Here is a 16,552-nt window from a genome sequence, read left to right on the forward strand (position 1 = left end):
CATGTTGTGGTGAGTTCTAAATAGTGGAAGTTACAGAAGGAAACAAAAAAAAGGAACAAATAAAGCAATAGCAGACGTTATTGTTCCCTGAACATTAGGAGCTCAAGAAACAGTTTGTCTCATTTCTTTACCATCCTCTAGTACTCATCCAGCCAGTTGTTCATAATTAAAAAATACACATAATAACCTGTATCTGAAGGGACAAGAATGCAGTGAAGTCAACTGCAAGTATCTCTGCTTGACATGTAATCAGGCACCCTACTGAGGCCACATCTGGAGTATTTGGTCCAGTTCTGGGCTACCTAATTCAAGACAGACAGAGAACTACTGGAGACAGTAAGTAGAGGCTAGAAAGATGCTGAGGGAACTGAAGCATCTCTGCGAGGAGGAAAGACTGAGATACTTGGGGCTGTTCAGCCTAAAGAAGAGCAGACTGAGAGGGGATCTTATCAATGTTGATCAGTATCTAAAAGGTGGGATCAGGAGAATGGGGACAGACTCTTCAGTGGTACTCAGTGACAGGAGGTTCCATCTGAATGTGAGGAAGAACTTTGCTGTGAGGGGGCTGGAGCCCTGGAGCTGGCTGCTCAGAGAGGTTGTGGAGTTTCCTTCTCAGGAGAGATTTCAAACTCACCTGGACATTGTGATCCTGGGCAATCCGCTCTGGGTGAGCCTGGTTAGCAGGGGTGTTGGACTAGATGATATCCAGAGGTCCCTTCCAAGTCCCACCATGCTCATATTCTTGTGATTTCATGAATCAGTACCACTGTCCTCAGGGGGAGAACTGTAGTACCAAGTGCTGGCTTGAAATCTCATGTCTTCCATTGGAAAATTCTCTATAAATATCATTAGCTATTTTCAACCTAATTTTAGGCAAAGAGAAACTGGAATTCATTGACGTTTGCAAAGAAAATTCTACCTTTGATCAAAGGCATAGCAGATTTCAGCTTGCTCCATTTTGAAAGCCATGCCAATGTGAAAAACAAGCTTTTTGTAATGTTTGGCACCACAACCAGAGCTGGCACTCTTAGGCAGTGCTTTAATTATACATTACATTAAACTGTGTGAAATGCTGAGTCTTATTAAGATAGCCAAAAGCTTCTTTATAGTTGATTTATTTGAGCTTGAAATTAACTTTTCATAGTCCAGCTCAAAGAGATCAGTAGATATGAAAATTCAGCTCTGTCTGTAGTACATTTCCACATGGATATCACCTGCACTCTCTAGTTTCTTGCATTGCATCTACCCTCTGTAAAGACTCCAGTGCCTAGACATGCCAACCAGCTAAGCATCAGCCATCAGTCTCATTCCTCCATTATAAGTGGTAGTTCCAATCTTGAGGTTGCTTGGAATGGTCTCCTGAAGAAATAGAACTTCCATGTTTATTCTGGGCTTACCCAGGTGCCCACATGTGTGCCTGGTGGGCTGCACCAGGCTGGCTGATGATGGAAATGTTTCACTTTGGCATGTTTGCAGATGAACATTTTTTATATTCCTGACACAGGAGCTCAGACTGTCCAGAAATTCAGTTGTAGGCAAAGTCAGTTGGACAGAGGTACTTCAGTGACCTTCTAGGCCTTGGAGGCAAGTGCTGTGCTTCACACTTGCCTCTTGAATAACTACATGAAAGCTTTAAAGTTGCACTTTCAATCATTTTCACTGTAGTATTTTTCTCCTCTTCAAAATAAAAGTGTTGCTTTCTACTTCATAGGAGTTTTCAACGCATTTTCTGAGGATGGCAGAGCATGATCTTTCATTAGGCTGTTGGTACAAAGCTACTCACCAGCATGGGCAGTGGGGTCCCAGCCTTGCCTCCAACGTGGCATGGCGGGCACCTGGCTTTAGTAGCTCAGGAATGTTTGTGCCATTCCTTAGGATGACTAATGCATTCTGTCAACTCCCAAATAGGCTGGAAATGCCAGACCTCAGAGAATTTGCAGGGTAGTTGGGATTTTGACTTTCTTCTTTTTTTTAATTACACTTTTACACTTGACTTGTCCATAGAAGCTGGGAGTTGTGCACTGAGCTTGCAGAAAGCAGGACTGAATTAACATGGGACAGGGGAACAGCAGAGTCAGCTCCTTCCTGCTTAAATTAAAACTAAGCCACATCAGAATGTTGCCAATTAAAAATAAAATGAATGACTTTGCTCTCTCTGTAGGTGACCTGCCTCCACGATTTCTTTGGGGATGATGATGTGTTTATCGCCTGTGGTCCAGAAAAATTCCGCTATGCACAGGATGACTTTTCTCTGGATGAAAGCGGTAACAGCAAACACACTACTCTGTGGTTTTGTTTGATTTCCTTTGATTTGCTTGTATCAGATAACAATGCTGCATGCTATTGTTCTGGTTTTAAGACCCAGTAGATGGAATTTAACATCCTTTTGTGATCGTTGTACAGTCAGCAAATGTTATAATGGGGGTATATATGAGGTAGCCCAAGTCAGAATAGACTCCTACACCATTTGGCATTTACTGCAGAATCTGGGAGTGTATCCCTATAATTTTATCCAGTTGCAGTGAGACCAATAGATTTTTCTTAAGAACTACACAGTAGAAGGATTCTTATCCTTATGTACACAAGTGAGTATTAAAAAATGAGAACAAGCACAGTTAAAAGAAAAATTACACCCTCCACTGCTCTCTTCTGCCAATTCAGACAGCAGGGCAATAATTCCCTCTTTGGGGGAGGGAAGGGGAGCAGACTGGCACAGCACCATTTTTTGTCCCTGTTACAACTGCAAGCTTAGATCTGAGTGTCTCTTAACAGTTAAGCCAGGAAATCTTTGGTATCACAGAGTACTCAGATCTTGCTTGTAGAAGTTACCACCTACCCTACCTGACAGCTGTACAGACCAACTGGCTGGCTGCTGGCGCCACTGAATGCAGCAAGATTAAAATAATGCAACTTTGACCATTTGAGTTAGAAGAAAATGGGGTCTCCAAATATTCAGGCTCATTTCCCAAAGCTCCAGTATCCTATATAAGGAAGAAGAGGCCCATGCTGTCTCATATGCCATGAAGTGGCTCAGCACCAAAGACCAAAGAGGATTTTTGCTGTACAGGAGCAGTCTCTAATCTTACAACACTGCATTTTTATAACTCTTTTGCAAGCCTGATTTTATTTGATGCTGGTACTTCTGACCTGCGTACTCCAGATGAACCCATTTGATGATCTTAGGTAATTCAAACAAAGTTTCCAAGACTCAGCTGAAATTTTGCAGGCCAAGAATAAAGCCTGTGTCAGGCTGGGGAAACAATCTGTAACCTGAGCATCATATTTTTTTAACACTCACCGTTTGAGTCAGCTTCATGGGGAGTTCCATGCTGTAAAACAGTTTGGATGCAGTCCTAGCAGACCAACTTGATGGGAAGCCCATCTCACTGCCTACACTCCTGGTTACTATTGACTTTTCCAGCTTGGATTTCTCTAACAAAAATATGCTAAGCCTTCTGTTGGGAAGGCGCCAAGTAACTGCAGCTCTCAGTGGTACTACAGGAGAGCAGGGGTGCCCTGCACCTCTCAAGAAGCAGATGAGGAGCTCTGAGCTAGCAGCATTTTCTCTTTATACACTCATCATCCTTCCTTGTTATGAGTCAGATGCCGCAAGAAGAACTCTTAAGTCCTGAGATCTAGCAGATGAATGTCACTTATTAAAACCTCTTGTGTCATGGGGTACTTTTTCTTTCCTGTTTGGATGACATGCACTTGGATTGCTGGTTATTATGTTCACTCTGGCAGGACATCAGGAACCAAAATGAGAAATAGCATAAGAGAGGATTATGTCATCTTTTTCCTCCCGACTACCCACCACAGCTTCCTCCCTATAGTCCTTGTTGCTGAGCACCTTCCAGATAAGGCTGCTCTATCTCTTTCCTACCCACTGGTTTCAGCATCAGTCCAGGGGATGTTATGCCCCCTGTGATGTTCAGAGACCTATTCACACTACCTTCACACTGTCAGAACCTTGTTTTGACATATGCAAATGCTCAGTGATTGCTTTTAGGGCACAGACATTTGCCAAGGGCTGAGCTGGAGGAATCCCTGAGAATCAGCCTTTCTGTGCTGGAAAATGCAAAGCTGATTTTGTTTCAGGAAATTACTCCCCTCGGAAGAAAATCAATGTGAAAGCTCTTGAAAACATGCAACATAATGTATTTTCACTTTTAGGGTTTACTTTTAGGGTAATTCAGGTCACTAAATATAGATATCTGGCACCCTTTGAAACCCCCTTGGTTTCTGAGATACCCACATGATATATGATTGACAGGTATCACACAGGGGCACCAAGAGACACTCTGCTCCAAGGAGGTTGTACTCTGCTGTATCTCACACAGTATTTGGTGCCTGTTGCTGGACAAAAGAGTCCTGTTCCAAGATTGAAATGTTGCACTGTTCTTATTAAACAGCTATATGTAAGAGCCTTGAAAAATATTACCTCTGCAGTGACTGAAGATGATCTGCCCCCATGTTTTGGCTTGGCTGGTTATCACCAGGAGCAGCTATTTACACACTCCCTAGTGCTATTTCACAGAGTATCATCTCTTTATCAAGGAGGGATACTGAAAAGGATTCATTATTAAGGTGGATAGTTGACCTCCTATACTTCCCCCCAGAGTCATTACTGCTCTTTGTGTATTAAAAAAAAGGTTATAGTGGTGCTGAATCCCCACAAGCCTTTCAATGGCATCACCTGGGAAAAATAAAGTACCATTATTAAAAACCCACATAACTTTTTCTATTCTTGATTTACAGTTTCCAAAATTCCTTTAGCAGGAGACAGAATAAACTCACTGTAGATTTAGTTATTGCTATGCAGCGTCCCCGGAGCACTGGGCAGCCTCTCTGCATGACCCAAGAGCAAACTCTCTTTCAAACCATCTGGAAAAAAGAAGAGACTGACTCTGGACTGTCTGAGGGAAGCCTGGGGAAAATTTAAGGCAATTACATTCTCATAGATATACTGATATATAAATAAATAACATATACATTTAGGTCAGACAATTAGTTTTCAGCTGACCAACTCTTTATCTGCTCTGTGCTGCCTTTAGTTGATTCCCGTTAGGGAATCTAGTCGAGGGAGTCCTCAGTCCAGCCCATGCATGCTGAGCTGAGCTCCTCCATTTAAGAAAAGTCTATATATGGAACATTTAATTCACATCTGGTAAAAGACCTGGTTGTCAGGTCTCAGGGAGGACAATCTGTTGTAGGAGATGAGGTGAGACCAGTTAGTATTTGACAAAAAGGAAATCCCCTTTTTATTGCTGCCTCCTTAACTGGGTTAATTTAATAACTTGAGGGGTGGAAAGTGCTTTTTTTCTCTTGGCTCTCAATGTAAACAAACCCTGGGTTTGAAGGTCTGGCATGCCTGAAAACCTGGGACACACAGATTTGTTAGCATTTCAGTTCCCTTCTGCACAACACTGTGGATCACGTTTACATTTTCCACATTTCCCCTGGCCTATTTATTTTTCAAGAAAACACAGTTGGGGTTCTCATCTGCTCAAGTCTTTAAGTACACAAATCTATCAGACTTGTTTATACAAACCTTTTGGAAAGGGGTGAACGGCCAGGACAGAGGATGTGCTTTGTAAAACCATTTTGTCTTCTTTGCTTTTTGCATCCGAGAAGTTTCAGCTTGTTGAAACTACAGAAGAGGTTGGTGAAAGTCCCATCGGCCAGTTGGAGACCTTTATGTCATGCCATGAACCGTTTGCTCATAAATTGCACTCATCATTCCTGCTCCTAGGTCTTCATGGAAAGGTTACAGCAGACAAACTGTATTTTAGGTCTGATTCTTCCCTCAGTTATTGTTGGTCATTTTCATTGTGTTCACCAGTTGGTGAGAACCAAGACACAGGGAAGGGCAGAAAATCTTTGGCAGGATGTGGTACGGAGATGGGCTTTGTTAGGGAGCCAGCCTAATCTTGATTTACACCATCTCAGTGCTTCTCTAGAACAGAAAAGCTGTTCCTCTTTTTGTATTCCCCTTAAAAATCCTCCTTTCAGAACATGTGGAGATATGAGCTTTTAATGTTTTCCACAGCTCTTGGGAGAAAGAGCACTAAGCTGCCCATGAATGTTTGATAGCTGATGTCCATAGGCAGTGAGAATAGGTAGGGAAATAACCACAATTGCTGTCTGTTTCTTTAGAATGTCGGGTGATGAAGGGCAGCCCTGCAACTGCCACGGGCAGTAAGTCATCTCCCACTCCTCAGAAGAGCTCAGCAAAGAGTCCAGCCCCCATGCGCCGGAGCAAGTCTCCAGCCGATTCAGGTAACCATCAAGATGGTGAGTGATTGCTTTCTGGTGTCTGAACACTAACTGTGCTCAAGAGAAAAACATCTTTTGTGTATGCTTGGATACACTGACCTTGGGGGGTTGCATACACAACTTTGGCATTTCTTAAAACCAAGAAGCTGATGCTAGGGTACAGGGGCACTTAGTAAGGCCAGGTTGGATGGGGCTTTGAGCAGCCTTGTCTAATGCATGATGTCCTTGCCCATGGCAGGGGATTGGAACGAGATGATCTTTAATGTCCTTTCCAACCCAAACCATTCTATGATTCTGTGAAGTACTGGAGAGGAATTCTCTAGTTGATTAAGTGTAGTGATGGCTTTAGGCCATGCCAGCCACAGGCTCCACAGCCTCACAGCCTTCTGCCCTAACAAAATTGTAAAAGAGTTTTGCATTTCAGAGGCAGGAAATCCAGGCCCACAGTGCTCCTGTATGTTCCCTGTAGATACAGACTGACTTAGAAGACCCTCCTGTGCAATGCAAATGTTAACTACTGGACAGGTCAGAAATGTCCCATTCTAGTCCTTGTCTAAAGAAGATCAGTGACCTTCCAGTTGGAGAACTGGTGATGGGTTTAGGAATCCTAATTCACTGCAGCAGCTTGCACCATTTGAAATGCCTCTCTTCCTCTCCAGTAGCACCTGGATTGATCCTGGAAAGCTACAGAGCCTCTAAATTGAAGGCCAGGCTGAATATCACACTTCTGGTAGTTGATAATTTTCAGTAATGATGGAGAAGGCAGATCTCCCCACGTGTCATCTGTCTGCCTGTTTTTTCTCCCCAAAAGAGAACCAGACATGGCCTTTCACTAAAATGGCCAAATGACCAAATAAGCACTTCAGGATTCAAGCAGAGCTGCATAGCTTAAATTCAAGTGACCCACGGTATTGACACAGAAATTGCTTTATGGCTTCATGGTAAAACTTTGCACACTGCATGTGAACACCACACCCCAGCTGCCCAACAGCAGATATTGGATATAAAATGCTCCTGACAGTATTCAGAATGACTTTCTCTGGGAAGCAGTTTATCTGTTAGGGCTCTCTTGATATTCTTCAGCCTCATAAAGAGACAATGTGAAATTGGTTGGCACATGCAAAGCCTGTGATTTAAAGAAGTTATTTCTCTGTAAGCTGATTTTGCATTCACAGTTTTCCTTTGGGATTTTAGTTTTGGCTGTCATTAAACTCAGGCTACTGTAATCTAATAAGCTTTAAAATCCCAAGTGCATGGTCAAGTTGTGTAGGTACATGAAAGGCAAGATTGTTGATTTAAAAAACCCAAACAACTTCCATTCAATGATCTGGGAGTCAGCTCATGCATGAGCTGTGAAACAGCATTTAAGCCTTCTCCATAAGTATCAGGTATTAATTACCACCACAACTGGACTTCCCTGCATGGCTATGTAGTCTAATGTGGAGCGGCAACTATTGTGTCCTTGATTTTAACTGATTGCATGACTCACAGGAACCAAAATCATCTGATGAAGTTTAATGACCAGTTAGTAGAGCCTTTCAGAAAGAGATTTAAATAACCAGAAATGCTGAACAATAGCCAGCTCCTGTAGTTAAGGCCAGTAATGAAGGCCAAATCAGGTTTCTCTAATCCATCTAGACAAGGGTCTCTCATACTTCCCTGTGATTTCAATACAGAAAAAAATTGGCAGCTTAATGAGAATAGAAAGACTGAGCTCTTTCAGCACTGGAAAAGTAATCAAAGACCATTGTTTTCTGAGGACAGAGGAAAAAACAAAAGGAATGTAATCTTGTGTTCTTGTCCTTGAATTCATAGTAAAGTAAGTGGGTTTACCCATTGCTTAAGAGTCAATATTTATATCTAGCTGGATTTTGAAGTTATCAGATTAAAAAGGCAAGGAATACTGAATGAACCATGGTTAATAAAAGACTGAGTGTTATTTTAATCTCCTTTCAGAAATCTCACCTGTTTAATGTGTGAAATTATTTAAATGAAGCTTTATTTCAAGTATATTGAATATTTTGCTATGTGTTTGACTTCTTATACATTTGTACCTTTCGACGTTTCTGTCTTTCACTCTGCTGTGGCTCTTCTATCAAAACTTGGAGTTACCATGATTTTGTGTTGCTACCTTCTGTTTGTATCAGTTCTTTTCCATGTATATTTCTGTTTGTTTTTTTTAATCCTCCCAGTCTCTAAGGCCATTGTGACATATCTGGGCTGTGACGTAAATGCAGACTCTGAAGTAAATCTCCATGTTTGTGTGAAAGGGGTCTGAACCCTCCTCATTACAAGCACACCACAGCTACAGAAGAGGATGTTGCCTTCATCCATTTCTCATCCTAATTATTCCATTTCTCTATTAAATAATGTACCATTTTCCCATATGCTTTATCAGGGTTGACATGTGGACAGTGGTCTTATGTGTTGCCCACAGAGGCAGCTAAGGCTCAAAGCAGATTGTGTGTGCACACTGAACCTCACTCCTTGGCAAGAGCTTTGATGCTGCCAGCAGATTGTGGCCAAAAGTAATGTCACTGTTACAGCACAGAAGGAACACAAAAAAACTGCTTCACAGAGCTTGCTAGTGCTAATTCTGATGATGTTAACACTGACAGCATGAAAACACTGCATCCACTCTCCTTTCTACTCACTGGGGGAAGGCTTCTGCTCTTTATGTGTTAACACAAATAAAACATCTCTTATTCAAAGCTGTGGAAACGCTGTGTGCACCAGCAGCAGCTATCCTCCACACAGACAAGGGTATCTGGGGACTTCTGCTTTCCTCCAGTTTCTTCCACTGACTTGCTCTGTGGCTCTGAGTACATTATTTAAGCTGTTCATGCCTTCTTTCCCAATGGATCATCCAAACCAGTGATAACCAATCTGTATACAGAACACTGTAATCTGTGGAATCTTGCCCAAGGAAGAGCTTCAAGGCTTTTATTTGGGGATTTTTGTGTATTCTGAAGGCATTTGGAGAATAATATCACTAAAACCAAAGACAAGAGACATCTCTAGCAGCAGAATGACTGCAGCATGTGCTCCAGACCTTCCAACAGAGGCAAGGCCAGTGGAGCAGAGACCACTCCAGCAGCCTGCACACTCCAATGCAGTCAATCCTGCCACAGTAACCTCTCAGGTTATGCAGATCAATGGCTATGTCTGTATGGCTTGACATTGTGTTAGCTATCTTCACAGACTGTGCATCACTATCTGAGCTGATCTGTCAGCCTGGAAATTCCCTATGTAGGGATCTGCCTTCTCTGACAGACAATCTCCATTCATTTTTGCTGTTCTTTACTCTTTCTGGTTTTAGCTGTGGACTTAGAAATCTCCTCAATGAGAAACACAGATGCAGCTCTAAATAGCTTTCTGAGAGAGCTATAGAGATAATGTACTCCTGGCTGAAGTCTAGGTTTCCCTGATGGCATTAAAATCTTTGTCCCTGACTGTGGTCTCTGGGACTACTTCTGAGTCAGAGTGACAGGAGAATACAGAAGAAAATATATGTGGGAAGTCTGTAAATCCAGCATTGAAAAGGAAGCAGCTTCTAAGCCCTTTAACTGCTCCCATCACCACTGAGATGTGAAATGTAATGTATTCTTTGACTGTCTTGTTACAGCAGTTCCAGTAGCAAGCCACCTAAGTAAGTGGTTAGCTACCATTCCAGAATAACAAGGATTATCATGGAGCAGCAAAGCACATATGAAATATTTTGTTATAAAATGTCAGGACAAAAGGCTCTGCACAGAAGCACAACCACACTTGAGGGTGCCAGCTCCCAGCTGCAGGGAGCTAAGTTCACTGGTTGAACTGCTACCGTCTGCTGGAGGTAATTTGCCTCCTGCCTGCATGTGTCATGGCCTCACCGTGAAAAGCTCAATTCCCTCTAGGCAGCCAGAGCCCTTCAGTTCCAAGGACATTTAAAAAATGAGGTAGTTTATCCACAGAAACACGTTAAACACCATTTTCTTCCATAGTATGTTCATCTTTTCATTTACCATACAGTCATTTAAATGAATGAATGAATGAAAATTAAATGAATGAATGAAAATTAAATGAATGAGAAGAATGAAGAAGTGTCCTGCTATAAGCAAGTGGTAACAGACCACAGTCATTATATTCCCAAGGGGAATCCTTTCTTCCTTCTCACATTAGCCCCCAACCCATATATACAGCTTTTCAGCACTAGCAGTGTGTTTCTGCTTTGACCCAGCTCTTCCTCCAGCCACTGTGCTGATCATTCCGTCATGGGGCTGTTTGCACCCCTTCATTCTATTTGATGGGAAGGCCCTGGCTGGTTTGCCAGTAGTTGCCACTCTGCTTCCAATATATCCTTTAGTTTCCGATCTCTGGTACTGGAGCTGTGGTACAGTCTTTCATCTGTATCCTCCACCTAACTGCCCCAACACGGCACTTCCAGCAAGGTGTGGCTAGCAAAGCACAGCAGGATTTTTACCTTTCCCTGTACAAGAAGGTATCCAAGTGCCTTTCTCTTCTCTGTCTCCCAAACATTAGCTGGTAAAGCTGAACTAGTTTCTCACACATCAGGTGTGAATTGAGGCTGGAAGGGATGGCTGTTTCTATTAGACTGAACATGCTGAGAAAGACACAGGCAAAGTAGACAAAATCCAGAAGAAATTTCCTAGGGTTCAGAAACTGCTTTGGGAGGAAAGGTTGAAGGCAGGGGATAGATTCGGGTTGGAAAAAACAAAGAAGACTGAGAAGGGGTAACCCTCTTCAAATGCATATGAAATATGAAAAAGAGAGTAAGGATCAATTTTCATGGGTGTCTGTGAGGAATAGGATATGGCTCTGGTTTAATCCTTAATCAAGGATGTATAGATCAGACATTAGGAATGTCTAAGAATTATTCTTTTCAATGATAAGCATCTTAATCACTGAAGCAGGTCTCCTAGGGAGCCTGGAAGTGCCTGTCAGACTTGGTGCTTTTAAAAAATAAATCTCTATTGACCCAAATATATCTGATCCCACTTTAGAGTACAGCATTAGAGTTACTATGCTTCTGTGGTTGTTTCTAGATACTATTTCTCTTTCTGTGAAATCATATTTGCTAAATGACACAGCTTAGAGAAATCAAATCCAGACTAAACTAAACCTGCAGTATATCATCCGATTCCTTCTCCTAACATGACATAGGAAAACTCAGCCTAAGGATGTGTCTCTGTGCTGCTGCTGTGGTCTGTGAGATTTAGATGCAGTAGAGTCAGCATGAAGTTTGGCAAAATTTCTTTAACAGACCTCTCCAATAAGAACTCAAATCAAACATAAGACAGAACTAAAGCTCAGGGGGGAAATACAGGATAGAAAATAATGATGTCATTTGCCATTACTTCTTTATTATAAAAAGATTAATTTATCTTACAGTAACTCACACAACAAACAGGGGATCAATGGTATAAATACATCTGCTGTGACAGGAGACTTTATAGGTTTTTAAAGCCAGCATAATCCTGGTCCTTTGCAGTGCAGAGCCACAGGTACCTGAGCTGAAATGTGAAAACGTCTTTCACCATCTTTGCCTGTGAACAGGGCTCTGAGGCACTGCTGCAGGACTTGAATTTCTCAGTCTTCTAATGTAAGGGTTTGGACAGAGAGACAAAAGCATATTCAGAAGGCAGCAGCAATTAGCAAAACAGATACAGACTGTCAGTCTGTCCTGACTGCAGATCTGACTCCCCAGGGTCATTATATATGAATGTGTTAAAAAGGCGGCAGATGTCTTTTGCATTGCACACAAGATAGAGCAGCTTGTCAGCCCACTTGTGCTTCATTACGTTCTGTTAGCTGACAATCCACAGCACACATCCAGCAGGGAGGTCCCCCTCACAAAATATGATGGGAAAAGGGTGCCAACACTGTGGAGCAGAGTGCTTGGAAGTTAGGACCCTAAGCAAAGGACGCCTGTGCAACCTCAGTGCTTCCATTCCTGAATAAATACTGTAAGGGAGTCTTCATTTTTCCCACAGGCTCCTCAGTTCTAGAGGACAGGATGGCTTGTGCTTACCAAATGAACTGTCATTCCCACATTTGCTTTATGCTGTCCTTGTTCTGGTAGTTGCTTTTCTTTATTTTCTTGGTGAAGCTTCAGACTCTGACTTGGACACTAAACTATCCACATATTTAATGGTTCTGTCTTGCACACCAAAGGAGGTGAGGATCCCATGGAAAAACAAAAAAAAGTAGTGCATGTGTTCATGCAATTAAAGGATGTGTCATATGCACAAAGGGGTTTTAAGGTAAAGATAAATTGAGGCAAAGCAAATGCAATGACATAAATAAGACATAATACACAAACAATAACATGATGGGGTAAAAATAATGAATTCAAATGATAGCTGATTATAAAGAGAGTTTCCAATTGCTGAGCTTCTGTGAGATCCTTAGCAACCATAAGTCATCAGCAGGTTCCAGTGAAGCAGCAATGTTATACTCCACCTGGGATCTGCTCTTGGTCTCATTTGAGTTCAAAACAAAGGAGTCCAAGTTTGATTATGAACACTGTTCTTCATTAGCAAGGATAGAGAAAATTGAACTGGCTTCTTAATTGTCGCGCACCTGCTGCAAAATTCTCTGTGTTTGTGATGATGTACATCCATCTTGTGCAGTTTCTGATTTGGATGCCACAGCTGGTTTTTTCATTGATGCTCATAAAATATTAACATCCCTGCTGTAGCCCTTAAAAGTTTCATTGTATTAGGCAATTTCTCTCCCTCCCTGCAGCAACTACACCTATTTGCTGCACACCGACTGTTAGGCATTTTTCCTATTAGTGGAAGGGAAATTTGGGATCTTTGTGGAGTTGCTAAGTGGTATGCTTCATCTTAGGAAGGATTCCTTCCCGCCTCAGGATCGGTGACAGCAGGATATAAAGAAGAAAGACATATTTTAGAAATCAAAGATGGTTTCTGGCTAATACAGATAGTAGTAAAATTGTGCTCCATGTATTTTTTAATAGAAAACCCAAAGTCACTTGGGGAGAAAAAGTTCTTTTTTTTCCTGAATTACCTTCATTATATGGTATATAGTTAGCAAATTCTAGGGTTTTTTTCCCCCAACCTTGAGGGCAGCACTGGAGCAGAGTGACAAGCATCATGTCACCGTGCAGGGACCCATGTGTAACACTTCCTGTCTTTCCATATCTAGGCTTTTCCCCTCACCAAAAAAGAATGGTCTGAGTGGAATGGGGAGGTGATGGGTCACACTGTTCCCCAATTACCTGTAAATCATTATTTCTAGCATCTTTTAAGAAATATCGCTTTCTTCAGCAAGGTACATTTGCAATGGGAAATGCATCTGTGAACAGCCTTCTCCTCCAATAGTGTCCTCTACATGGGAATGATGGATATGGAGACCCACATCACCATGGATCTGTTGAGTCTGAGCTGCTTTAACAGCAGCTGTTCCTCCTTTGCCCTGTGTCTTAGAGCATATTTCTTTACAATTACTTGAATTCACATGTGTGACCTCAACATTTGGGGCAGTGGTACCATTAAAATCTTAACTGTCCCCTATTCTTCATGAGAAGAAGACAGAGAAAAGCAATGAGGCTGCCTCAAATTTAACGCAAGAGCTATGCTAGTTTTGCTCTTAAACATGCAACACCTTCATGCTTCTTACTCTGCATGATGCTTTCCACACTTCTTAGGTGTCTTCCACTCAACTCAATAGTATAGAGAGGTACTGGGTACTTAGAGAGCTGGACAACAAGCCTGGATCATTATTTGATTGTCTTCCTCTCTCTGGGGGAAACATCAAGACAACTAAAAATGCTGTCTTTAAAAGGGGTGGGGGTGTGTGTAGTTTTCTGGAGGGCTGGGAACACTATTGCCATTTAAAGAAATGGCAATCAGAATATTTGAGATTTTGGTTTGTGGCTTGTGCTGAATATGTTCACATCTGGATTAGGTTTTGGATGTATCACTTCCTGTAGACTTGATAAGGATGTACTGTTTAATGCTCCTAAGGCCCCCAGCTTGTTGCTGCTTGGATAGCAAAAAGAAAAGGCCACAGGAGATAATATACTTGGACACAGCCAGCATGAGATGGAATTTCCTTCCTTCAAATAATGCTGCTTGTGCTGATGGAACTATGTGTGTCCGGTCCTGTCTGTATCCCTGGAGGTGATACACAACCTATGAATGTCCATGTTCACTATGTGTATGTCCTTATGAAATCCCTAGTGACACCTGGCAATTACCAAAGGCATTAATTTACATCAAAGAACATCAGTGGTAGGAAAAAAATAATTAATCCTTATTTAATTTTCTTTCCTTCATTTTTCTGCATAATTAGCTGTTTACTTTGCTTCCTTTTTGGTCCAGTAAGTGTATAATAGCTTGCCCTGACATAGACCTAGGGCACTTTACTTTAACTAAAAGCCAGGTCTGTGAAGGAAGGCCTCTACAAACAACCCTTCAAAAGCTGTGTTTTAAAACATGAAGATTAACTCTGTTTTCTTCAAAGTAACAGGAACAAACATAACCCAAAAGGCCAGATCTTGTCTTGCCCCTTCTTTTAATAGACCATGTTCACTTCTCTGGTGCAGGCAGTGGAGAAGCAGCAGACCCAGCTCTGGCCTCTCCCCTGAGAGGTGAAGAGGGACATGCCCACCTGGGCTTACTGTAGGGCTTCAGAAGGGTTCTTTTGGTCATTGAATCCCAGCCACAGCTAAATACACAAATGCACCCAGGGCATTCCAGGCAGCTGTAATTTGTAATGTATGCATCTGATATCTAACTTGTGTTGGATGCAGGATATCTGCAGCCTCTGGTTTCTACTCATGCCCCTAAATGCCACGTGTTTTCAACTGTGTTAAACTGATTAAGAGTATAGAAATTGTCTCTCTGTTTTTCCAGTGATGCATATCCTAGATCAATTTGGTGAATATTTGTAGTGCAGATTGCTCCTTCAATGTATTCTGCATTTCACTGTATTTTACAGTCTGTTACTTTGGACAGCTGAAACAAGTTGGGTGAATAGCCATGGTGTTCACTTGGTTTTATTCTAAATGTTTTCATATCTTCTGTCTCCCCAAAGGAGAAAGAAGACCTTCCTCTTGCTTGTCCGATTGCTAGCTTCTGTCTTGTTTTCTGACAGCAAATGGGACCTCAAGCAGTCAGCTGTCTACACCCAAATCAAAGCAGTCCCCGATCTCCACACCTACCAGCCCAGGGAGCCTCCGTAAGCACAAGGTATTACGTTTCTTATACCTTACTACAGCTGTTTCTTCCTTCACCTACGCATAATGTGGCAAATATTCTCTGGAAGCACACCTCCTTATGCTGAAACAGGGGAGAATTTGGCCCATTGCCTAAAAGGGTTGTCACTGTGGGCTCTATCAAGATGGTGAACAACAAATCAATGGAGTTATTAATGTGTGCTGGAGAGCATCCATATGGATCAGAAGAGAGAACCCTGAGCTTGTGTCAGCATCTCAAAAAGCTCGCAAGTATAAATCCCCCTCTCTTGAAAAGACATGCACATATTACTGAGGCTCTAAGTCACCAATTGCGATGCTTTTCAAGTCTTGGTTTTTTACCTTAATTAAGGCCATGCTCTTTTTCAGGAACAAGTGATATTTATTTTTGCAGCTGGTATAGTCATTGTGTTCTGGTAGAATCACTGGTAACAAACAGTATGTCTAACAGGTAGCATGGCATCCTCACAGAGATCAGCAAACCTCTGCTGGCTCTCAAGTAATGCAGGTATTGATTTATTTAAAACCTCTAGCAGCAGTCACAGCTTTTTTTGTTCCTGTGACTCAGGACCATTATGCACTGAGTCCAGTCTGTCATTCCCATGGGCTGTCTCATTTCTGGAATGGCCACAGTGCTAATTCCAAGTCCTTACTTAATAGAGAAATGGGAACTTGGACATAAATGTGAGAGGCTGACAGTGGGTTTTCTCTTTAGTAATCAGAACGTCCCTATCAAATATGACTGGGAAAGCATTCTTGACTTGAAATTCTGGAAGAGTTGTTAAAAAATGATGATAGTATAGTGGTGAGGTTTTGCAGTCAGGCAGCCACATTAAATTCCCTGTGGTCTCTATTATGTGGGTTGGACTCATTTTCTTTGAGGATGATACTTTTCCTCAAAGTGAGGAGTAGTAGCAGTAGCTGGACTGAAGTTGTTATGATGGTGGAACAGAACATGGAGAGGTCAATGGGAAGAATCCCCAAAAGTCCAATGGGCTTTGGATTATACCTCTTGCACTTATGATTTTTTCATTGCAGACCTTGGGTCATGGG

The 16,552-nt window shown here is 42.0% G+C and overlaps 1 protein-coding gene across 4 annotated transcripts in view; it reads left to right on the top strand.

Annotated features, from left to right (window-relative positions):
• Positions 1-16,552, top strand: part of DCX (doublecortin) — an 82,966-nt gene that overhangs the window by 53,908 nt on the left and 12,506 nt on the right. For 2 of the 4 annotated variants that reach the window (XM_068152003.1, XM_068152004.1), the window contains exons 4-6: positions 2,162-2,264; positions 6,157-6,294; positions 15,400-15,494. In XM_068152003.1, the coding sequence (XP_068008104.1) occupies positions 2,162-2,264; positions 6,157-6,294; positions 15,400-15,494 (336 nt within the window). The other 2 variants (XM_068152005.1, XM_068152006.1) reach the window with 2 other exon arrangements.

This window comes from Melanerpes formicivorus, unplaced genomic scaffold, assembly GCF_026170545.1.
Source record: "Melanerpes formicivorus ecotype bairdi unplaced genomic scaffold, bMelFor1.0.p_v2 SCAF_22, whole genome shotgun sequence".
Classification (NCBI taxonomy): domain Eukaryota; kingdom Metazoa; phylum Chordata; class Aves; order Piciformes; family Picidae; genus Melanerpes; species Melanerpes formicivorus.